Source organism: Narcine bancroftii, chromosome 10, assembly GCF_036971445.1.
Source record: "Narcine bancroftii isolate sNarBan1 chromosome 10, sNarBan1.hap1, whole genome shotgun sequence".
Lineage (NCBI taxonomy): Eukaryota > Metazoa > Chordata > Chondrichthyes > Torpediniformes > Narcinidae > Narcine > Narcine bancroftii.
Window position 1 is genome coordinate 46,686,165 of NC_091478.1, and position 24,854 is coordinate 46,711,018.

General features: G+C 43.0%; 1 protein-coding gene across 2 annotated transcripts in view; it reads left to right on the plus strand.

The window, feature by feature from the left end:
- ddx21 (DEAD (Asp-Glu-Ala-Asp) box helicase 21) overlaps positions 1-24,299 on the plus strand; it is a 43,678-nt gene extending 19,379 nt beyond the window's left edge. For both annotated transcript variants that reach the window (XM_069900849.1, XM_069900850.1), the window contains exons 7-15: positions 4,368-4,513; positions 7,915-8,064; positions 12,589-12,750; positions 13,028-13,147; positions 14,289-14,362; positions 14,841-15,000; positions 20,511-20,645; positions 23,288-23,332; positions 23,935-24,299. In XM_069900849.1, the coding sequence (XP_069756950.1) occupies positions 4,368-4,513; positions 7,915-8,064; positions 12,589-12,750; positions 13,028-13,147; positions 14,289-14,362; positions 14,841-15,000; positions 20,511-20,645; positions 23,288-23,332; positions 23,935-24,081 (1,139 nt within the window). In that variant the 3' untranslated portion in view covers positions 24,082-24,299. The remainder of the gene's footprint in view (positions 1-4,367; positions 4,514-7,914; positions 8,065-12,588; positions 12,751-13,027; positions 13,148-14,288; positions 14,363-14,840; positions 15,001-20,510; positions 20,646-23,287; positions 23,333-23,934) is intronic.
- Positions 24,300-24,854: the final 555 nt, after the last annotated feature.

The following is a 24,854-nucleotide window of genomic DNA, read 5'->3' on the forward strand; positions in this document are numbered from 1 at the left end:
TCCGCCTGCTTCGCTCTGCCGAGGCCGGGGCCACCGCCTCCTCGCTTCTGCCCGGACCGGGGCATGGCACGGCACACGAACCATGGGTGTAAAGGGTGGGGCCAGTACTGCGCACACTGCACTCCACCTCAAAGCTCCTTTGCGCAGGCCCGAGGACATGTCCACGTCATCCCCCTCCACGTCCTCCCCCTCCACGTCCTCCCCCTCAAAAGATGCTCACAAACTCAAGCTAGCATGCTTGAACATCAGAACCATGCTAGACAAGGCTGACAGCCACCGACCTGAACGTCGGTCTGCCCTCGTCGCACATGAACTCCTCAGACTTGACATCGACATAGCCGCTCTTAGTGAAGTCCGCCTCCAGATGTAGGCAGCCTCCAAGAACGCGGCGCGGGCTACACACTCTACTGGTCTGGTAAGCCTATGGATGAACGACGCCTATCTGGTGTAGGCTCATGGTCAAGAACTCCATTGCCTCCAAACTCGAAAACCTTCCGACAGGCCACTCGGACCGGATCATGTCCATGCGACTCCCCCTTCAAAACAAGTGTCGCATCACCCTCATCAGGCGGAACCAGCAGAAAAGGACAAGTTCTACACTGATCTGCGCAACCTCATTCAACGCACCCCTACAGCCGACAAGATTGTCATCCTTGGCGACTTCAACGCTCGCGTCGGCAAAGACTCAGAAACCTGGCCAGGAATCCTGGGCAAGCATGGTGTCGGGTGCTTCCTGTTGGAGCTCTGCGCAGAACAGTGGCTTGTCATTACAAACACCCTTTTTCAGCAGAGGGACTGCCTGAAGACTACCTGGATGCATCCCCGATCCAAACACTGGCACCTCCTGGACTGCGTCCTGGTGCGAGAAAGAGACAAACGAGATGTGCTCGACGCCAGGGTCATGCCCAGCGCGGAATGCCACACTAACCACCGGCTTGTTCGCTGCAAGCTCAACCTTCACTTCAAGCCAAAGTCCAGGAACAGTAAAGCCCACAGAAGGAGGTTCAATGTTGGAAACTTGCAGTCAGGTGAAGTGAGAGGAAACTTCCAGGCAAACCTCAAAGCAAAGCTTGAGGATGCAATCCGCCTCACGGACTCGTCCTCTGAAACCCTCTGGGATCCGCTGAAGACTGCCATACTGCCATCCACTGAAGAGGTACTGGGCTTCTCCTCCAGGAAAAACAAGGACTGGTTTGACGAAAACAACCAGGAAATCCAGGAGCTGCTAGCAAAGAAGCGAGCTGCCCACCAGGCTCACCTTGCAAAGCCGTCCTGGGCAGAGAAGAAACGAGCCTTCCGTCACTCATGCAGCCATCTTCGGCGCAAACTCCAGGAGATCCAAAATGAGTGGTGGACTAGCCTCGCCAAACGAACCCAGCTCAGCGTGGACATTGGCGACTTCAGGGGTTTTTAAGAGGCTCTAAAGGCTGTGTACGGCTCCTCAACCCAAGTCCAAAGCCCGCTGCGCAGCTCAGATGGCAGAGTCCTCCTCAGCGACAAGATCTCCATCCTCAACCGATGGTCAGAACACTTCCAATCTCTTTTCAGTGCCAACCGCTCAGTCCAAGAATCCGCCCTGCTCCAGCTCCCTCAACAGCCCTTAAGGCTAGAGCTGGATGAGGTCCTCACCCGGGATGAGACATATAAGGCAATTGAACAACTGAAAAGTGGCAAAGCAGCAGGTATGGATGGAATCCCCTCCCCCCACCCCAGAGGTCTGGAAGGCTGGCGGCAAAACTCTGCATGCCAAACTGCATGAGTTTTTCAAGCTCTGCTGGGACCAAGGAAAGCTGCTTCAAGACCTTTGTGATGCCATCATCATCACCCTGTACAAAAACAAAGGCGAGAAATCAGACTGCTCAAACTACAGGGGAATCTCGCTGCTCCCCATTGCAGGCAAAATCTTCGCTAGGATTCTCCTAAATAGCATAATACCTAGTGTCGCCGAGAATGTTCTCTCAGAATCACAGTGTGGCTTTCGCGCAAACAGAGGAACTACTGACATGGTCTTTGCCCTCAGACAGCTCTAAGAAAAGTGCAGAGAACAAAACAAAGGATTCTACATCACCTTTGTTGACTTTACCAAAGCCTTCGACACCGTGAGTAGGAAAGGACTTTGGCAAATACTAGAGCACCTCGGATGCCCCCCAAAGTTCCTCAACATGGTTATCCAACTGCACGAAAACCAACAAGGTCGGGTTAGATACAGCAATGAGCTCTCTTAACCCTTCTCCATTAACAATGGCATGAAGCAAGGCTGCGTTCTCGCACCAACCCTCTTTTCAATCTTCTTCAGCATGATGCTGAAACAAGCCATGAAAGACCTCAACAATGAAGACGCTGTTTACATCTGGTACCGGAGTCTCTTCAATCTGAGGCACCTGCAAGCTCACACCAAGACACAAGAGCAACTTGTCCGTGAACTACTCTTTGCAGACGATGCCGCTTTAGTTGCCCATTCAGAGCCAGCTCTTCAGCGCTTGACGTCCTGTTTTGCGGAAACTGCCAAAATGTTTGGCCTGGAAGTCAGCCTGAAGAAAACTAAGGTCCTCCATCAGCCAGCTCCCCACCTTGACTACCAGCCCCCCCCCACATCTCCATCGGGCACACAAAACTCAAAATGGTCAACCAGTTTACCTATCTCGGCTGCACCATTTCATCGGATGCAAGGATCAACAACGAGATAGACAACAGACTCGCCACGGCAAATAGCACCTTTGGAAGACTACACAAAAGAGTCTGGAAAAACAACCATCTGAAAAACCTCAAAGATTAGCGTATACAGAGCCGTTGTCATACCCACACTCCTGTTTGGCTCCGAATCATGGGTCCTCTACTGGCATCACCTACGGCTCCTAGAACGCTTCCACCAGCATTGTCTCCACTCCATCCTCAACATTCATTGGAGCGACTTCACCAACATTGAAGTACTCGAGATGGCAGAGGCCGATAGCATCAAATCCATGCTGCTGAAGATCCAACTGCGCTGGGTAGGTCACGTCTCCAGAGTGGAGGACCATCGCCTTCCTAAGATCGTGTTCTATGGCGAGCTCTCCACTGACAGAAGTGCACCAAAGAAGAGGTACAAGGAACTGCCTAAAGAAATCTCTTGGTGCCTGCCACATTGACCACCGCCAGTGGGCTGATATCGCCTCAAACCGTGCATCTTGGCGCCTCACAGTTCGGCGGGCAGCAACCTCCTTTGAAGAAGACCGCAGAGCCCACCTCACTGACAAAAGACAAAGGAGGAAAAACCCAACACCCAACCCCAACCCACCAATTTTCCCTTGCAACCGCTGCAACCGTGACTGCCTGTCCTACATCGGACTTGTCAGCCACAAACGAGCCTGCAGCTGACGTGGACATTACCCCTCCATTAATCGTCGTCCGCGAAGCCAAGCCAAAGAAAGAAGAATACTACATTTAGAATGTAACATATATTAAATTCTTTAACTTTTGTCTACCGTAAGGCAGACTTTATCCAGCGCCCCTCACAGAAACCTACAGCAGCTGGTGTTCCTAGCCGGTCTCCCCTGCTTAGCTTCTGAAATCAGACAATCTCAGGCATATTCAGGCTATTATATTAAACAGTAAATGTCATGGAACATTTGGTGCTGACCTTCAGAGATGTCTGAATGGGCAAGCAAAAGCTTCATGAAAGAAGTAGATTCCATATATTAAAAAAGAGGTCAGTAGAACGGCAAAGATTGGCGCCTGGACAGAAGATGAGAGGTGGTTAAAGCAATTGGGATGTAAGATTGATCAGAATTTGAGGATCAAAAGATCTGAAAGGGTTGGCGAGGAATTACAGATAGGAAACTTGAAGTGATGAGTTTATGGATGAGATGCTGAATGAGGAGCCTTTGTTATGGTAAATTATAAGCAGAATGTTCGATATTGAATTTTAGGAACAATGCATTGAAGAGGATGCAGGAGAATGTTACTGCAGTTGTGAAACCAGATGTGAAACTATTGGAACAAGTGATTTAGAAGTAACAAGGACATTGAGCTTCCTGCCCTCAACTCTGCACATAGTTGTGGTGTCCCTGATTTGTACCTATTTCTTCAGCTAAAGGTGGAAATGTGCTACATGTCCGGAATGCTTATTATTTAGTATGAGAATCTTATTGCAATCCCTCTCCTATGAGAGCCAGGATAAATGTGATGGTTAAATATTTAGAAGTCTGTCACATTTGTTTGCCTTTGTTGTGTGCAGCCGTCCTCGTTCTGTCAGTAACATGAGGAATGTAGAATTGTGTCACACTGTTGCTTGTTATTATTTTATCATCTCCAAATGCATTTCATGCTTAGTTTGAGGCTTCATGTGCTTCACAATGAAATTCAATGTTTTATTTCCTTCCAATAAGATTCCATATCCAATCCTCAAACACTTCTCTTCTCTGCAACCTGCCCTCCCTGGGTTTATGAAGTTGCTAAGAAGTACATGAAAAAAGAATTCAAACAGGTTGACCTCGTTGGCAAGCGGACTCAAAGAGCAGCAACCACTGTTGATGTAAGTTTTAACTCAGCAAATAAATCTTAAACCACTGGCGTCTCCCTAAACTTTCCTCCCCTTATACAGATGTCCTTTGGTATTTGCTACTGTTGGCCCAGGAAAAGGTGCTGTCAGTCCATTCTATATGTAATCTTGAAGAGCTCGATTAAGTCACTTCTTACCTTTCTTCACTCCAAAGAATGTGCCTCATAAGATACATTCTCCAGTCCAGGTGACATCCCAGTAAATCTCCTCTGCACCCTCTTCAAAGCTTTCACATCCTTCCTGTATTATTCTAAGTGTGGGTCTAACCAGAGTTTTATAGAGCTGCAACATTTCCTTATGGCTCTTGAACTCTATCCCTGACCAATAAAGGCCAGCATACCACAAGCCTTCTTAACTATCCTATCAACCTGCAACCTTGAGAGATTTGTGATTTGAAGCCCAAGGTCCCTCTTTTCCACCCTGTTAAGAATCCTGCCATTAGCCATGTACTCCACTTTAAAGTTTGACCTTCGAAAATGCATCACTTCACACTTTTCTGGATTGAACTCCACACAACTCTGCATCTTGTATATATTGTGCTGTAACCTACAACAACCTTTACGCTATCCACAACATCTTCAATTTTCATGTCATCTGTAAACTTGCTGACCCCAACTTTTCACTTCTTTGTCCAGGGCATTTATAAAGATTGCAAAAACCAAGGGTCCCAGAACAGATCCCTGGGGAACTGCAGGCAGAACATGTTCCATCTACTACTACCCTCGGTTTTTTGCAGGCGAGCCAGTTCTGAATCCACACAGCCAAGGTTCCTTGGATCCCAAGCATCATGAATTTCTGAATGAGTCTTCCATGGGGGACCTTGTCAAATGCATTTCTAAAATCCAGAAACACCACGTCTACTGCCCTACCTTCAATTTCATTTGACACTTTCTCAAAAATCTCAAGTAGGCTCATGAGGCATGACCTGCCCCTCAGAAAGCCATGCTGACTGTCCCTGAGAAGACCTTCTCTAAATTCTCATAAATCCTGTCCCTAAGAATCCTATCTAATAGTTTGCCCACCACTGACACCAGACTCACTGGTCTATTATTCCCAGGATTCTCCCTATTACCTTTTTTAAATGAGACTACATTTGCCATTCTCCAATGCACCAGCAATCTATTGCCTCCCTTCCTGTAGTAACCTGGGCTAATCTCATCAGGATTTAACAATCTGATTATTTCTAAAAAGATCCTGCTCTTCCTCTTTCTTAACCTCAATATGCTCCAGCATATAAACCTGTTTTATACTGACCTCATATTGTCCAAGGTCCCTATCTTTGGTGAACACGGATGTTAAGTATTCATTAAGGACCTCCCCAGCCTCTGCCTCCAGGCACTTGTTGCCTCCTTTATCCTTAAGTGGCCCTACCTTCACTCTAGTCATCCTTCTGTTCTTTACATATGCATAGAACACCTTAATTCTACTTTACATAACCTTCTCAATTTTCTTTCTAGCTCTCCTAAGTCAAGTTCCTTCCTGGTTACCATGCTCTTTCTGACTTTTGCTTTCTAAACCACTGTACTATTGTATAGATCCCTCTCGCTGACAGAACTATTCCACTTCCTTTCCCATTTTGTCTGTCCTTGTATATTGAGTAGCTATGAGTTTGTTCATTTCTCATCCCTGACCTCCCCGCCCCTGCAGAGCCATGTCTCTGAAATCGTATCTATTTCTATGTATTGCGCAGCTAATTCACCAACATTTATTGTGAATGTTGAGCCACTCTACCTTCAGCTTAGCTCTTTACTATTCTTGGTTATCTTTGTGTTGCACAAAGATGCTTGCCTCTCGTACTTGTTCCCTGTGTCCCTTTCCCACCTACACCCTAAATCAGCCATTCTCAATGGGGCTATTTTCCACCCCACCCCCTGTTCTCCCACTCCTCTGGGGGCCACAGCACATTTAAGGAGGGGGGGAGGCCATGGACTGAAATCATAAAATATATTTTTTAATGGAGACAGTAAGAAGTACAGAAGAAACCAACAAAACTTCACTTCTTCACAGGGAAGGAGGCCCATAAGCTTTGAACAGAGTCTTAAGGGGCCATAGCCTTAAATGGTTGGGAATGGATGTCCTAAATAGTGATTCTTGCAAAATGCCTATTTAATTCTTGTTCTGTTGTTCCTTAGACTCTTTAGGACAAGGGCTCAACATTTTTTATATACAGTATCTATAAAAGCTTTTATCTGTTTTTCTAGCTATATCTCTGATTCTCATTTTTCCTCCAATCCTTTAGTCATTTGTTACTTTATTATCACCACATTTTTATCTGCCATCTGTCCTTGTGAACATACTTTCTTTAAGCTGATCCTCATCAATTCTTTCGTTAACCACAGTTCCCCTTGGAACTTTTTCTTGTTGAAATGTATATATTCTGTGAATTCTGCAAAAAGCTTTTCAGTATCTGCCTCTGAATCAGAACTACTGATTTCTTAATATACTTCACATTTAATTTAGCCAACTCTGCTTTTATACTCTCATTGTTACCTTTTAAGTTTAAAATGCATCTTTCCTTCAGCTAAATTTAATCGCAGTGTGACTCTCCTTGTATTTATTCATGTTATGGAACTAGTAAATCTTTTCAGCTCTCAGGCCCTTCATACTTTCAAAATTTAACAACCAGAAATTTCATGTAATAACCCAGATGTGGCCTCACTAATGACTTAAAATCATTTCCATCTTGTGTACTATGTGGTGGTGTTTATAAAACCCCAGGATTCCATCTGCTTTACATATACATTCTCCATGTACTCTTATCGCCTTCAAAAATGCATACATGTGAAAACATGCTTTAAACTGAAATGGTTAATGACAAGCAGGTTTACCAAGCTTGCAACATGCACTTTTGCTTCGTTCCTTGCCCCTTCTGATGAAGGTTGACAGGCATTTGCAGCATGGCACTCGCCTAACGATGGGACGAAGAGCTCCTGACCAGTTTTCACGTATCAGTGAATGAGGCCTTATAATTAACAGGTTGTTTATTTGTGTTCTTGCAGTCAAATTATGTCAGTAATTAAAAACTCAAAGCCTTTTCTCGAAGTTAGATATACTGATATACATGATTGTGCATTGCAGTTTATAGTTTCCTACTGCTTTCTGAAAATAACAGAATGTGCCCATTATCAGATGTTTATTGAGCTCATTTGTACTACTGTATTGCAATGGGTTCAATCTTGTATTATATGCTGCCTGTAAATTCTATACCTGTACGCACAAAAATATCAATACCTAGTTCTGAAACTCAAACAGACCCTGAAGATATTTTCTCACGTTGATGAGTATGGTTTTCTTGGTGTTCTGAGACGCAGTGAGATTTCACAAGTTTATCACGAGTCTTGTCTTAAATCCCTACTTTCTCTCCCTTCTGCCAGCATTTGGCCATTATATGCCATTGGTCACAGCGACCAGCTGTCATCGCTGATGTCATCCAAGTCTACAGTGGCAGTCAAGGGCGAACGATTGTCTTTTGTGAAACAAAGAAGGAAGTCAACGAGCTGGTGATAAATAGCTGTATAAAACAGGTACTGTGTTATCCTCCCTGAGCTGGAATATTCTCATTGTCTGTTACAGACTTGCTATAAGAGATAATTTTGGGGGGCATCCGAGCACTCTAGTATTTGCCAAAGCCCTTTCCTACTGACGGCGTCGAAGGCTTTGGTGAGGTCAACAAAGGTGATGTAGAGTCCTTTGTTTTGTTCTCTGCACTTTTCTTGGAGCTGTCTGAGGGCAAAGACCATGGTTATCCAACTGCACGAAAACCAACAAGGTCGGGTCAGATACAGCAATGAGCTCTCTGAACCCTTCTCCATTAACAATGGCGTGAAGCAAGGCTGCGTTCTCGTACCAACCCTCTTTTCAATTTTCTTCAACATGATGCTGAAACAAGCCATGAAAGACCTCCACAATGAAGACGCTGTTTACATCCGGTGCCGCACGGATGGCAGTGAAGAGACTGAGGCGCCTGCAAGCTCACACCAAGACACAGGAGCAACTTGTCCGTGAACTACTCTTTGCAGACGATGCCGTTTTAGTTGCCCATTCAGAGCCAGCTCTTCAGCACTTGACGTCCTGTTTTGCGGAAACTGCCAAAATGTTTGGCCTGGAAGTCAGCCTGAAGAAAACTGAAGTCCTCCATAAGCCAGCTCCCCACCATGACTACCAGCCTCCCACATCTCCATCGGGCACACAAAACTCAAAACGGTCAACCAGTTTACCTATCTCGGCTGCACCATTTTATCGGATGCAAGGATCGACAACGAGATAGACAACAGACTCGCCAAGGCAGATAGCGCCTTTGGAAGACTACACAAAAGAGTCTGGAAAAACAACCAACTGAAAAACCTCACAAAGATTAGCGTATACAGAGCCGTTGTCATAACCACACTCCTGTTCGGCTCCGAATCATGGGTCCTCTACCAGCATCACCTATGGCTCCTAGAACGCTTCTACCAGCGTTGTCTCCGCTCCATCCTCAACATTCATTGGAGCGACTTCATCACCAACATTGAAGTACTCGAGATGGCAGACTCCGACAGCATCAGATCCACGCTGCTGAAGATCAAACTGCGCTGGGTAGGTCACGTCTCCAGAATGGAGGACCATCACCTTCCCAAGATCGTGTTATATGGCAAGCTCTCCACTGGCCACCGAGACAGAGGTGCACCAAAGAAGAGGGGAAGGACTGCCTAAAGAAATCTCTTGGTGCCTGCCACATTGACCACCGCCAGTGGGCTGATATTGCCTCAAACCGTGCATCTTGGCACCTCACAGTTCGGCGGGCAGCAACCTCCTTTGAAGAAGTCCGCAGAGCCCACCTCACTGACAAAAGACAAAGGAGGAAAAACCCAACACCTAACACCAACCCACCAATTTTCCCTTGCAACCGCTGCAACCGTGTCTGCCTGTCCCACATCGGACTTGTCAGCCACAAATGAGCCTGCAGCTGATGTGGACATTACCCCTCCATAAATCTTCGTCCGCGAAGCCAAGCCAAAGAAATAAGATATAAATAAGGCATTATTGTATATGCCATCCTTGAAACTTAAAATTTTCATATTAAAATTAAGGTCATCCTATACGTTGGATCTAAAATCCATACCTTGATGACAAAGTTTTACTGCCACCTTCCTGCCAACTCTGACACAATCTCACACATGCCCTGTTAGTTATCTGCGAGGTCTCAGCACTGCTCCGCGGGGTCCATCCACCCAGTCTGACTGCCATCCGCTCTGTACAGGCTTTAAACGGCTTGTTATAGGAGCCAACAGTGCAGATTTCTAATTTATTTATTGTCAGAGTACATACATGATATCACATACAACCCGAGGTTCCTTTTCCCTGCGGGTGCGGCAGAATTACCCTTAATTGGTAGTGCAACAAAATAAACTACGCAGTGTAAACATGTAAACAAATAAAAGAACTGTAAACAGATAACAAATGTAAACAAACTGCAATACAGAGAGAACAAAGAAAATCAATCAATACAGTGCACAAGTAAGAGTACTTAAATGAGTCTCTGATTGACTATTGTTGAGGAGTCTGATGGTGGAAGGTTAGCAACTATTCTTGAACCTAGTGGTGTGAGTCTTGTGGCACCTGTACCTCTTTCCTGATGGCAGCAGTGAGAACAGTGTGTGTGCTGGGTCGTGAAGGTCTTTGATGATTGTTGCTGCCCACCAACAGCAGCGTTGCATGTAGATATACTCAATACTGGGGAGGACTTTGCCTCTAATGTCCTGGGCTGTGTCCGCTACCTTTTGGAGGGCTTTACACTCAGGGGTATTGGTGTTCCCATACCAGACCATGATGTAGTCAGCACACTTTCCACCACAGCTCAGTAGAAATTTGCCATGTTTCTGGTATTAAACCAAACCTCCACAAACTCCTGAGGAAATAGAGGTGCTGATGTGCTTTCTTCATGATGCCATTTGTGTGTTGGGTCCAGGAAATAGTGACTCCCAAGAACCAAAATTTGCTCACCCTCTCCACCTCTGATCCCTCAATGTTCACTGGATTGTATACCTCTGGCTTTCCTTTCCAAAAGTTAACAATCAGCTCCTAATTTTGGTGACATTGAATGCAGTGACTTGCCTTAACGACTTTCGACCAGGAGCACTTACGTCAACAGTGATGTGTTTTGAAAGCCTGGTGATGAAGCACAACAGCTCCTGTCTTGAGCTGTGACATGGATCCATTCGTAGAAACAGATCTATGGTGGGTGCCAACTCACTGGCATCTACAGAAAGCTCTAGAACACCTGGACATCAGGATGCTCTTTATCAACTGCATTTCACCATTTCACACCATCATTCCCTCAAAACTGATCAGCAAACTCCAGGACCTAGGAGTTAACTACCCACTGTGTAACTGGATCCTGGTTTTCCTCACCTCCAGACCACAATCAGTGAAGACTGTTAAGAACTTCTCCTCCACAATCTCCATCAGTATGGGAGCACCACAGGGCTATGTTCTTAGCCCCCTGCTCTACTCACTTTACACCTACGACTCTGTAACTCGTTACGACAATGACATCAGCTACAAATTTGCCAACAATACCCAAGGTAAGAAAGGAAGAGGATGTGTCACCAGACAGGAGGGAGAATGAAAACTTGGCTGAATGGCGCACCAACAACAACCTCGCACTCAATGTCACCAAAACTAGGCTGATTGTTGACTTCAGGAAAGAAATGCCATAGGTGTACAATCCAGTGATCATTGGGGGATCAGAGGTGGAGAGGGTGAGCAAATTTAGTGGTTTATTTTAAAATATCCAAATAAAATTGAAACCTTTACATGGTAATTTGTTATTAAAATATTGTTAGTTGGGCAGCATGGTTAGTGTAGCGGTTAGCAGAACGCTGTTACAGCACCAGCCACCAGAGTTCAAATCCCGTGTTGTAAGGGTTTCCTCCGGTGCTCTGGTTTCCTCCCACTGTTCAAAAAATGTATAGGTTATTAAAATTTAAATAGAAATTTAAAAATAAATTTGCTTTTAATAGCATCCACTGGTCAACGGTAAGTGCTAGATTTTTTTGGGGGGGGGTTCATATTATAAAAAGCGTATCGTTCAAAAACAACATCTTTGTTGGAAATTCTGGGGATCAACAGCATTTACAGTATATTTATCTCTAAAGGAGATAATAAGCCTAATAATTTTTTTTAAAAACCCCTGTTGTCCAGAATTCACAAAACCAGCAAAAAGAATTGGAGAAAACAAATAGGTAAAAGAGTGGCTCGCCTCGCCATTAGTTCACCAATTATGCAACATGCAGTCTCAGGCAACCATCATCTTAATGATCAACTTATCTGGCATCTACTGGTCCCCATAGGTGTCGGAAGCAGGAGTTTAACTGTACTATCCCCAAGCTCAAATAGTCTCCTTCTACATCAATGAACAATGACAGATTAGTCACCCAATGATAATAGTGAAGAAACAGATGAGCATTATTATACTGTGAAATGCAGGAGCCAGCTTGAGTTGACAGTGAAAAGTTCTGTACTGTATAACCTTCCCCAAACCTGAATATTGTCAGTCTGTGACACATCTATCACCCAGTAGCAAACAATAACATGCCAGGAGCGACTGCTATATTCCAATGTTACTATACTGTAGTCTTGTGTATGTAGTATACCACCGCCAGTGGGCTGATATCGCCTCAAACCGTGCATCTTGGCGCCTCACAGTTTGGCAGGCAGCAACCTCCTTTGAAGAAGACCACAGAGCCCACCTCACTGACAAAAGGCAAAGGAGGAAAAACCCAACACCCAACCCCAACCAACCAATTTTCCCCTGCAACCGTGTCTGCCTGTCCCGCATCGGACTTGTCAGCCACAAACGAGCCTGCAGCTGACGTGGACATTTACCCCCCCCTCCATAAATCTTCGTCCGCGAAGCCAAGCCAAAGAAAGAAAGATAAAACCTGCTGCTGTTCAAGGTCTAATTAATGAATGAACATTTCAGCTTGGAGAATCTTGGTCCTTGCACAGTATTTGTTGGGTTGATTTTAGGATTTTTTTTCTCACCAAGTTTGTGTTATTTTCCCCAGGAAGCTCAATGCCTGCATGGGGACATTCCACAGAAGCAAAGAGAACTCACGTTAAAAGGTTTTCGTGATGGCAGCTTTGAGGTCCTGGTTGCCACCAATGTGGCTGCCCGTGGCTTGGACATTCCAGAAGTAGACCTGGTAATACAGAACAGCCCACCAAAGGTAAATGCTCAGCCAATTAGAGATTCATTTCTACTAGTAAAATATTGATTTCTGCCTTTCTGTAGTATGCCTGGATTTAAAATGGAAGCAGAATGCTTCTGGTCTTTTGAAACAAGTTGAAATCTAGAGGGAGCAAAAAATTTGTGTTAATTAGGCATAAAGCCATGTCAATTGGTACTAAGGCTGAGGTGTAGCATTTCCTCATGACAAGTTTAAGGTGATTCATTGTCCTTTGCATGAAGATTTTTTTCTCTAACTTTACCATTCACTGACTTAGGATGTCGACTCCTACATTCATCGTTCTGGTCGTACTGGCAGAGCTGGTCGCACGGGAGTCTGCATCTGTCTATATCAACGCAATGAGGAGATATCTCTAAGGGCAGTGGAGCAGAAAGCTGTAAGTGTTTGAAGTCAAATGTATTGTTCTGAAGACTTCAGAAAGTAACAGACTTAATGAATGTTTCACTTTGTTCTTTAACAATCAGAAGAACTGGCATAATTTGAAATTCTGCTTATAGAATTACTTAATCCCCAATAACATTATTCTCAACCCATCCTACTTTATGGTGCTGAATAATCCTAGCATTTCTGTGGCTGTTTAAATGTTAACTGAGCTGCCACATGGGGTCTTGAAGTGTTCCTGTTCCCTGAGATCCAATAAAATGTTGGTATTAGTGTTTTAGGTACATCGTCCTTCCTCTCAAAATTTACCATTCCCATTTAGTTTGTTCATTGCCTCAGGGGGAAATTTCTCATTGTTCTGTAACTTCATTGGTGACCATCTTAGCCCTGTCTTTTCCAGTGCATGGTGCAGAACATGATGAGCCAAAGAGCCTGTTTCCATGCTAATATTCCACTTGCAGCATTCTGCTTCCCTTGCATTCATTGAGCATTGGATCTGACACATAATTTCTACAGTTTGGCTTTTTGCTTAAATCACTGAATCAAAGACCTAATTTTGTTTTTATTTTTAGCAAGGCAGTTATCAGCATTAAAGTTCTCATTTTTATTTTAATTTGTTTTAATTTCCTCTTACTTGACTTTTAAGTGAATTACTCTTGCATATTTTAATTTTATCAGTGATCTTGGTGAGGAAGCTTTAAGCTGCCAGGTCCTCATGTGGAATGCTTACTTCAACTCTCTCTTTTCAGCTCTTTGGATATTCTGTGCTCCATAGTTTTCTCTTAAGAGATTTTTTTGAATTGCAGTTCTGTGTTAAGGCATTCAAGAACTAAGTTAAGATTATTTTTAAATTTGTGTGGAACACACAGCTAGTAATTGTCACTGTTGGAGCAGACCTGAAGTTGAGACTGTTTATACTGGTTGAGACACCCAATCCTTTTCTACCTCTTTCCCGTTGTCTAATCTTCCTGCAAAATCCTTACTCCTAAGAATTTCTGTATTTAAGCAAATGACGTCAGTTTAACTTTATTTAAAATAAATTGTGTGTGTAGAGGGGAAGAATTCAATTCAAAAAGAAAACTGCGGCACTTGAGTTTGCTATTTTAGAGAATTCATATCTGTTCTCTGTTTTAAAGGGTTTGAAATTCAAGCGTGTTGGAGTTCCAACACCCGCTGACATCGTGAAATCTTCCTGCAGAGATGCCATAAGGTAATCTAAACTTTTAGATTAATGTTTGAAACTTTCCTGGATGCAACATCAGGCATAGCAAGGGTATGAGATGAGAAGGGCTGAAGGCAGCCAGACTGGGATAGGAAGGTGATTGTATTTAATCATTGTATTGGAGAAAACCAGTGGGGCCTAATCAAGAGGTTGCAGCAGGAATTGTGGCTCATGTGAGAAGTAATAAAATACGCAATGGTTTGGGGAGAGTTACACACCCTGCAGTTGATCTGTGACAATCCACTCTCCTTAACTGAAGTCAGCATTAGCAATAATGATCAATTAGCCTGAAGGTCTGAATTCTCAGACCCAAAATTGCCATTGATGCATTTTGAAACATGAATTGGGGTTGGAGTGAGATGCTAATATTAGATCAGTCTGGGAATTCTAGTGAGTGAATGTTAAATCTAGATGGAGAATGAATTCATTTTAGGGACTGACAATTTTCACTATTTGGGGTTGAAAGGTCCTTGGAAACCATTCCAGCGTCAGTGAGCGAACATTTCCTTGCAGCTGCAACAAAACTGATTGAGACACGAGGAGCACTGGAGGTGGTAGCTGCTGCTTTGGCACACATATCAGGTGGAAGGAGTCTTGAACAACGCTCTCTTCTTAACTCAGAAAAGGTAACTCTTTAGCCTGGTCAGAAATGTCATTATTGGTGTGGTTTTGTATCACAAATACCTGTCTTTTGTATAACCTTCCGTAGCTTGCACTTTGAGAATCATCCTATGTTGCAACTAAACGCTTGAATTATTAAATGAGAATATCAGTTAGATTCCAGCTTCTGCCATCTGACTGCAGTCGTGACTGATTGGCTTTGGTTTCTTCTCTGGCCTGATGATTAGGTGCTTCAAGATTGGCCGACTGTGTACCAAAAATAGTAAAACTAGATCAAACTGGATTTATTAAAAAAAGACGAACAATGGACAATATCTGTAAGTTCATTAACTTAATCCATGCAGTACAAGGAAACAAGACTCCAAAAGTGGCAGTTGCTTTAGACGTAGAGAAAGCCTTTGACAGAGTAGAATGGAATTATTTATTCAAAGTACTACAAAAGTTCAACCTACCAGAGAAATATATTAATTGGATTAAAGCATTATATAAGGAACCATTGGCGAAGGTGACAGTAAATGGATATATATCAAACCAATTTAAATTAAGCAGATCAACAAGGCAGGGATGTCCACTATCTCCCTCACTGTTCGCGTTAGCTATAGAACCACTAGCAGAACTGATAAGAACAGAAAAAAAAAGAAGGATAAAAATAAAAGAGAAGGAATATAAAATCAGTCTATTTGCAGATGACATCATAGTATACTTAACAGAACCAGAAATATCAATAAAAGAATTACATAAGAAATTGAAAGAATATGGAGAAGTATCGGGGTACAAGATCAATGCAAATAAAAGTGAAGCAATGCCAATGAATAATGCAGATTTCACAAAGTTTAAGAAAGAATCACCATTTAAATGGCAAACACAAGCAATCAGATACCTAGGTATTCAACTAGATAATAATCTAGGCCACACATGTCAAACTCTGGCCCGCGGGCCAAATTTGGCCCGCAATATAATTATATTTGTCCCGCAAGATCATTTCAAAAATGTATTAGAGGTGGCCCGCCCTGCAGCGAGAGCCAATGCTGTTTTTTGGTAATGTCACCCCCACCATCCTCCCCCTTCATTGCACATCCTTCCCCATTGTAACACGAGAAATTGTAACACGAGAAGTCTGTCGCTGTCATCAGCCGGCAAGCCAATTGGAAGGCACCCCGCACAACCAGTCACTTCTCCCACCTGTCGAGCGGTGCGGCGGATGGGCGAGCGCCTGTGATTGCCTGTCGGCGCGACGGGCATGGCAGGCTGCGCACGGCCCCGGGCAGCGCGAGCCCCGGGCAGCGCGAGCCCCGCGCGACTGGCACCGGACGGCCCTTCCACAGCGTGAGCGCATTTCTCCCGGTCGCCAAAGCCTTCGGCACTTGCACCCGCGCGGACCCCAGGGACGGCTGGTTCGGCCCTGCACGTGAAGAGAGAGATGGTGGCTGTCCGCAAAGGCTGATCAGCAGCGCGCTGGGCCTGAGTGGGTGGGTAAGCAGGGATGGGCAGAGGGTGTAGGTGAGGAGTAATGGGCAGGGGAAGTTATGGTGGTGCGAGGGGCAGTTAGAGGGAGGGATGAGTAGAAGGAGGGGTGGATAGGGAAGAGGTAAAAGGGGAGGGGCAGGGCGAGTAGGGGAGGGGTGATTAGTGGGTGAGAGACGGGTGGAGGGAGGAACAGGTTGAGGGGAGAGGCAGTAGAGGGTCGTGTATAGGATGGGGTGGGTAGAGGCAGAGCGAGTGGAGTGAGGGGTGAGTAGAGGTTGGGTAAAGGACTGGTCAGGTAGAGGGATGGTGGGTCGAGGGTGAATAGAGGCCTAGAGCCTGAGGAGTGAGCAGGAAATGCTGAGTCCTGATGCAGGCCAAAATGGACACAGCCTGTGAATGCTGACTACATCTCCTCAGGGACCAAATAGGTTTCCCTCAGGTCAAGCAAAGGGTGAACTTGAGCTACCTACTCCTGACCTGTAACATTATCCTCCTAAAGTTATATCCTAAAGTTTAACATTACATATGTTGAAAGAAGAGAAAACATGCAGATGTTGTTGAAAATTTTCAATAAATGTTTAGTTCAGCCCTCAACTTAGTCCAAGTTTTTAATTTTGGCCCTCCGTGAATTTGAGTTTGACACCCCTGATCTAGGCCATCTATACAAATTAAATTATCAGCCATTAATGAAAAAATTACAAGACGACTTAGAACATTGGAAAGATTTACTACCAACACTGATAGGAAGGGTAAATTGCATTAAAATTAATATCTTCCCAAGGATACAATACCTATTCCAATCGATACCAATTCACCTAACAGAGAAATTCTTCAAGCAGCTAAAGAAAATAATAAGGAAATTCTTATGGAAAGGGGAGAAACCGAGGATAGCGCTAGATAAATTAACAAAATGGTACAAACAACGGGGCTTACAGCTACCAAACTTTAAGAATTATTATAGAGCAGCACAATTAAGATACATATCAGATTTTTATCAAACAAGGGAAAAACCAGATTGGACCAGATTAGAGCTAGATAAAATAGGGGAGAAGGTACCTGAACATATACTATATAAGTGGGATGAAAAGTTGGTGCAACATAGGAATTCACCAGTATTGCACCATCTGCTCAACATTTGGAAGAAGATTGACATAGAAAGGAATAAAATAAACTATCAACTACCAAAATTAATATTGACACAAAATCAACTAATCCTTTTCACAATAGATAACCTTTCCTTCAGAGAATGGGAGAGAAAAGGGATCAAAAGAATAGAAAATTGTTTTTCGGGAACTAAATTATTATCTTTTGAACAAATGAAGGACAAATATAATATAACTCACGATACAATGTTTACATACCACCAACTGAAAACCTACTTGAAGGACAAATTGGGAAACAATCTGAGGTTACCAGAAGGAAGAAATTTTGAATATGTGATTACAGACACAATGATAATTAAAAAATTTATAACAAACATGTACATCAAACTGCAAGAAAAGGAGAACGAGGAAACAAGCTGTAAACCTAAACAAAAATGGGAACAAGACATGGGAAAAGCTATGCTCCGGAACTAAGAGAAATACAATAAACACGAGGTTACGCATGATACAATATAATTGGTTACACAGGCTATACGTCATACCCCAAAAGTTAAATAAATGGGACCCAACAGTATCAGACAGATGTTTTCGCTGTAAGAAGGAAACGGGAACAACAATACATGTAATTTGGGCATGTGAGAAAGTGGAAACATTTTGGGAAGATCTACACCAGGTATTAAGTAAAATCACAAAAAGCAACATTCCAAAAAACCCAGAGTTCTTTCTTCTGAATAATATAAGAAATAAAGAACTTGGACTCGATTTGGAAATATAAGAAATAAAGAACTTGGACTCAATTTGGATGGAACACAAAAAAGATTTATTATGATAGCCCTAGCTGTAGCAAAAACCTGGAAATTAGAAGATAACCTGAGAATACAGCAATGGTACATAGAAATGAATAAATGTATTCCATTAGAAAAAATAACATATAATTTAAGAAATAACATCACAGTATTCGAACAAATATGGGAACCATACATGGAACACAATAGAGAAATCCTACCTCGGACCTCCACCACCTAAAATGACAGAAGGAGAAGACAACGAAATGAACTGACCCAGTATATAAAAGTAGAAGAAACAAATTTCTTGTTTATTTTTATTAAGTGACGACATTGTTTAACGGGTTTAATGTATCATATAGATTGAACGCTGAATGAATGGGGAGGGGGGGAGGGGGGAAAAGGGGAGAAAATGACTGTATTCAAGAGGAAAATGTATGTATGTATTTTGGTCCATATGGTTCATAGTGTGAAAAATAAGAAATTAAAAAAAAAGAATTGGAGACCTTGTGCACTAATTCAGTCTCTCAGCTGGAAAATGGTGTATGTTAAATTATTGGAAAGAAGTTATTCTGGAAGGTTATTTGTCCATAGTTCACCCTGTCTTCTCTAGAACAGTTGCAAAATAATTTTGAATGGTTCCACCCTTAACGGATTCTCCTGTTCTACTTACCCAAAAATTGTTTTGATACAAAACTAATCGTGTTGTCTTCCTTTCCCAATCTGTCTCCATCCCAAGGCATCCGCTTTGCTTGGCACCCTCCCTAACCCAGAGCAATCCAAACTTTTCCCACCATCTCATTCTTTTGTTGTACAGTTAGTCATTAATTCCTAAATCTAGCTGCTTCAATCTCTCCATGAGCCCGTACATGAGTCAGCTGCTTCTCTGAAATGTGTCCATAATGCTTCTCAGTAGAAATGTTATGATTGAGGTCCTCTGACTGGCCCCAGAATAGTTAGATAATTGCTGGAATTTGTGACACTCTAACCTCAGTTGGTTTTTGAAGCAGATTGGGAGCGGGGATGAAGAATCCACAAAAGGTTAGTGTATTAAAGCTTTCCTGCCACTGCCCTGATTGAATTTGCCAATAGAAAATGATATTTTCCAAACCAAACGTGGGGGGCCTTTTGGTTCAAGTGGTCTATATTTGATACGGGCCTCCCACTATAATTTATTTTGATTTACTTTCGCCCCCCCCCCCCCCACTGCAAGTACTTACCCGGAAATACATCTTTATAGGGTGGCACAGTTAGCAAAGCAGTCAGCACAGAGCTCTTACAGCGTCAGCGATCCGGGTTAAAATCTGGTGCTGTCTGTAAAGAGGAGTTTATAGGTTCTCCTCATGTCTGCAAGGGTTTCCTCTGGGTGCTCCGTCTTCATCCCACCCTTCAAAACATACAGCGGCTGTAGGTTCATTGGGATATTTGGGTGACATGGGCTGGAAGGGCCTGAAACCATGCTGTATGTATAAATTTATTTGGTAGCATTAATACATTCATACCACGTAATAGATACAGAAGTTTCTCCTGAACCTCTTACTGGACTTGCTGGTGACTATATGGGTCTTATTGGAAACATTTTCTTTTCACTTTCTCATGCTAAATATTGAAGATTCCCCTTTCTCTTCCAGAGATGTTCCCAAGCGTATTTCCTGATAAGCATAATCATGTATTTGTGATCCTTTCTTGAATGATCAGCTCTTCTATTTTTGTGTGAAGACCAACACGATTTAACAGTGCACCAGATATACTTGTGTACAAATACAAGATGATGGAGCAGGAGTGGATTACTCAGGCCTTCAAGCAATTTAATGAGATAATTATAACCTTAAATCTGTATTCTCATCTGCACATAATGCCCTTTCACCCCCTTATGTATCCAATTACCTCTGCCTTCAAATATGCCATATTTGCTGCTTTTTGAGGGCGAATTTGTTTTAAATTTAGACATTAAATGTTTCCTGGCTCCAGGTATCAATTAGTCACGCCTATCACATTGTTGAGGACTTTTTTTTAAAGTACAAACTAAACTAACTTGGATAAAATTTCATGCACAAAATATTATTTTTACAGTCAATAAGATGAAACCCAAAATTGGGCTGAATAAATGTATGACTGGATGCCTTCATTAAACTGAATTTGAACACATTCTTGTCTCAGGGATTTACAACGATGGTGTTGAATTGCTCAGTAGAGATTCACAGTATTGGCTATGCCTGGCAAGGGCTAAAAGAGCAGCTGGGAGAGACTGTGGAAAACCAGGTGAAGAGAATGCAGTTCCTTAAGGGTAAAACGGTATGTTGTCATTGTGCTTTTGATACAAAACTGTTAATCTTCATGAAATATGACGCATTTAAAGGTAACAAATTAGTTTGGCTCTATCAAAACTAAAAGCTGCAAATGTAGTTGGCCACGTGTTCTGGCCACATGGCCGGGTGCCTCTCTTCATTGATTCACTAGAGGCCTGGGGACTTGGAAAGTATTATTTCTGGTACACTTTTGAATACATGCTAAATCAGCCACATCCAGCCTGTTGGATCTTTCTGTGGTCTAGACACTGGACTCTAGAGTCTAGACCAGTGGTTCTCAATCTTTTTCTTTCCACTCACATATATAACCATATAACCACTTACAGCACAGAACAGGCCAGTTCGGCCCTACTAGTCCATGCCGTAGCAAATCCCCACCCTCCTAGTCCCACTGACCAGCACCTGGTCCATACCCCTCTAGTCCCCTCCTATCCATGTAACGATCCAGTCTTTCCTTAAATGTAACCAGTGATCCCACCTCGACCACGTCTGCCGGAAGCTCATTCCACATCCCCACCACCCTCTGCGTAAAGAAATTTCCCCTCATGTTCCCCTTATAATTTTCCCCCTTCAATCTTAAACCATGTCCTCTAGTTTGAATCTCCCCCTTTCTTAATTGAAAAAGCCTATCCACATTTACTCTGTCTGTCCCTTTTAAAATCTTAAACACCTCTATCAAGTCCCCTCTCAATCTTCTACGCTCCAGAGAAAAAAGCCCCAGTCTGCACAACCTTTCCCTGTAACTCAGACCCTGAAATCCTGTCAACATTCTCGTGAACCTTCTCTGCACTCTCTCTATTTTGTTTATATCTTTCCTATAATTTGGTGACCAAAACTGTACACAGTCCTCCAAATTTGGCCTCACCAATGCCTTGTACAATTTCATCATAACCTCCCTACTCTTGAATTCAATACTCCGATTTATGAAGGCCAACATTCCAAATGCCTTCTTCACCACACCATCTACCTGAGTATCAGCCTTGAGGGTACTATTTACCATAACTCCTAAATCCCTTTGTTGCTCTGCACTCCTCAATGTACCATTCAATGTATATGACCTATTTAAATTTGCCTTTTCAAAATGTAGCACCTCACATTTATCTGTATTAAATTCCATCAGCCATTTCTCAGCCCACACCTCCAGCCTTCCTAAATCACCTTTTAATCTACGGTAATCTACCTCACTGTCCACAACACCACCAATCTTTGTGTCATCCGCAAACTTGCTTATCCAATTCTCCACCCCGACTTCCAGATCGTTAATATATATAACAAATAATAGTGGACCCAGGACCGAACCCTGAGGAACTCCACTAGTCACCAGCCTCCAATTGGACAAACAATTTTCTACCACTATTCTCTGACACCTCCCATCCAACCACTGCTGAATCCATTTCACTACCTCCTTATTTATACCTAATGCCTCCACCTTTTTTCCTAACCTCCTGTGGGGAACTTTGTCAAAAGCTTTACTAAAGTCCAAGTAGACAACATCCACAGCTTTCCCTTCAGCAACCTTTTTTGTAACCCCCTCGAAGAACTCAATCAGGTTTGTCAAGCATGATCTACCCCTGACAAAACCATGCTGATTACTCCCTATCAATCCCTGTACCTCCAAAAATTTGTAAATAGCATCCCTCAGAAGACTTTACATCAACTTGCCCACCACAGACGTCAGACTTACAGGCCTATAATTCCCAGGTTTGCATTTGGACCCTTTCTTAAACAGAGGAACCACATACGCCACCCTCCAATCCTTTGGCACCACCCCCGTGGCCAGTGACATCCTAAATATCTCTGTTAATGGCCCCTCTAACTGTCCACTAGCCTCCCTGCGTGTCCTCACTTACCACCTTAAGCAATCCCTTACTAATCGTAGAGCACTGATGGCATAGGCCTTACTTAAAGTGGTATATGAGTGGAAAGAAAAAGGTTGAGAACCACTGGTCTAGACCCTTCAGCACATTCATTTGGGAGACTGAAACCATATGTTCAGCAAAGCACTTAAACGTTTTTGCAGTAAATTAATAATAACTACAAATACCAATGGACTAAGAATTGAACTCAATGCCTCTGGAAATAACCTTTCCATTTCAAAAACTATTATGTATCATTACTGTTTGGTCCCTGCAGTTGAGTAAATTGTACATTTTTCCTCTCCAGTTTTCCAATGTGCCTCTCCCGCGATCTCTGGCTTTTACTTTTATGACCAGCCTGCATCTGATCTCATTAGGAGCCTTATTAAAATCCGTGTAAACTACATGGAATTCACTGACTTATCAACTTCCCTCCACACCAGAAAATTTTCAAGCAAAATTAGACAAGCACAACCTTTAAATGTATACCCTGCCCTTGGTTGATCTGTTCCTTTCAAAATTAAGGTCATACAGTTAAACTTTCCAATAAACTATATTGGCACATTCCCTACAGCTAAGGTTTTTAAAAAATTCAAGTAGCTTATTAATATATTTCTGAATAAAATACAAATCTTAAAAGTGTGCACCTACTGGTCCGGATCACTAACTGGAGCAAGAGGTTACAATTTCATGGTAGCTGCATGGATCGGCTCGAGTTGACCAAAAGGGGCAGGTGCACCAGACTAACACGCTACGTTATTTTTTTATATAGGGTGTGTGCTTTGATGTTCCTGAAGATGCTGTGGAATCCTTAAAGGTACATTCACTGTTCAGTTTGTAGAGCTTGACAATATATTTGTTCTTCAGTTATAATTACCTTTGGTTAAAAGGTACTTAAAGTAAAAAAATATTTTCCTTTCATACAAGCTCCAGGAAATAGGCATGGAGTTGAACAGAAGTGAACTCTTGCCCCTGAGAAGGAAAATATTGCAAATGCTGCATCTGTGGAGGGAGCAATGAAGTTGACACTTCATTTGATGGCACATAAACTGTTTCTGCCCTACTGAATACTTCCAGCACTTTCTTATTTTTCTTAACTCTTCTGTTGAAGTTTCATGCCCAAACTCTCCTGTTAAGTCAATTACAGTACCTGCATTTTCCCATTGTATCCCTCCCATTAGTGCACAAATTTTGCTGTGATTCCAGTCCTTGCAGAGCATGAACATTCCTGGAAGCCAGTCTATCTCCTACAAAAATCAAATGCTTGGTCAGTCTAGCTATGCCCTTGAAGCTCACCGTTCCTTTACCTGTTCTCTGCCATTGAACCAAATTCAAGAATTCCTAATAAGCTTCATACCCTTGGCATCTTGTGCAATAAGGATGTGCTTTACATTGATGGCATTGAAACCTCTTTTGCAGGAAAGGTGGCAGGACAGCCGACGCTGGAAGCTCACTGTTGCAGAAGAATTACCAGAACTTGAGAATGACAAAGATACAGACTTCAGGCAACAGTTCAGAAAGGGTTATCACGGGAGAGGAATGAAGAGGAGTTACAGGAGGTGGTGATGGAATGGGCACCTGATACCAGTCAGAATACTTTTTTTAGTAACTCCTTGCAGCGTCATATTGGATCACCAGGCCAGGCCATCACACACTGAGCTAAGCTGGGCCGGGGACTTTTCAATCACAGGACATTGGAATTGTTGGATAACAGCTGTGTGGTAGAAATGAGGGTCATTCATCTGGATAGTCAGTTATAAAGATATTAAAAAGTATTCCTTTAACTTTGGAGGCTGTGTCTCCTTATTAAATCAGCCGCTCAGATTTGCCCTTTACTATCTGATGTCTGCCCCTGGATATTTTTGTCTCCATGCTAATTGGTGCTCAGTGCATGAAAGCAGGGGTGCACTGCAAATGAGGTGATCTATGAAATTGCTGTTTCCCACCAGCAAAGGTTGGAGTGTGGCATTTTCTCAGTCGACCCTCACTTCACCCCTGCTCTCTCACCAGAGTTAGGGATTTGGATTTTGGGATTCTGGATCCTCATTTTTACTGTGTGGTGCATTTTCCCCCTCTTATCAGGAATGTCTTTGTTGTTGTATGATAGCCTTGAATAAATTGGGAACCAAATACCTTCTTCCTAACTTTGCTGATGATATAAATAGTTGGAATTGGGAGCAGAGAAGAGAGAAAATGTCTGAAAGGATAGAGACGAGTCAAGTGAGTGTAAAAAAACCAAGCAAAGAAATGTAATGTGGAACAGTGAAGAGGTCCTTTTCAGCACACCGTGCAGAAATTTGGAAAAGGTCTGCAAGTCTCTTTGAACATTATATCTCTGA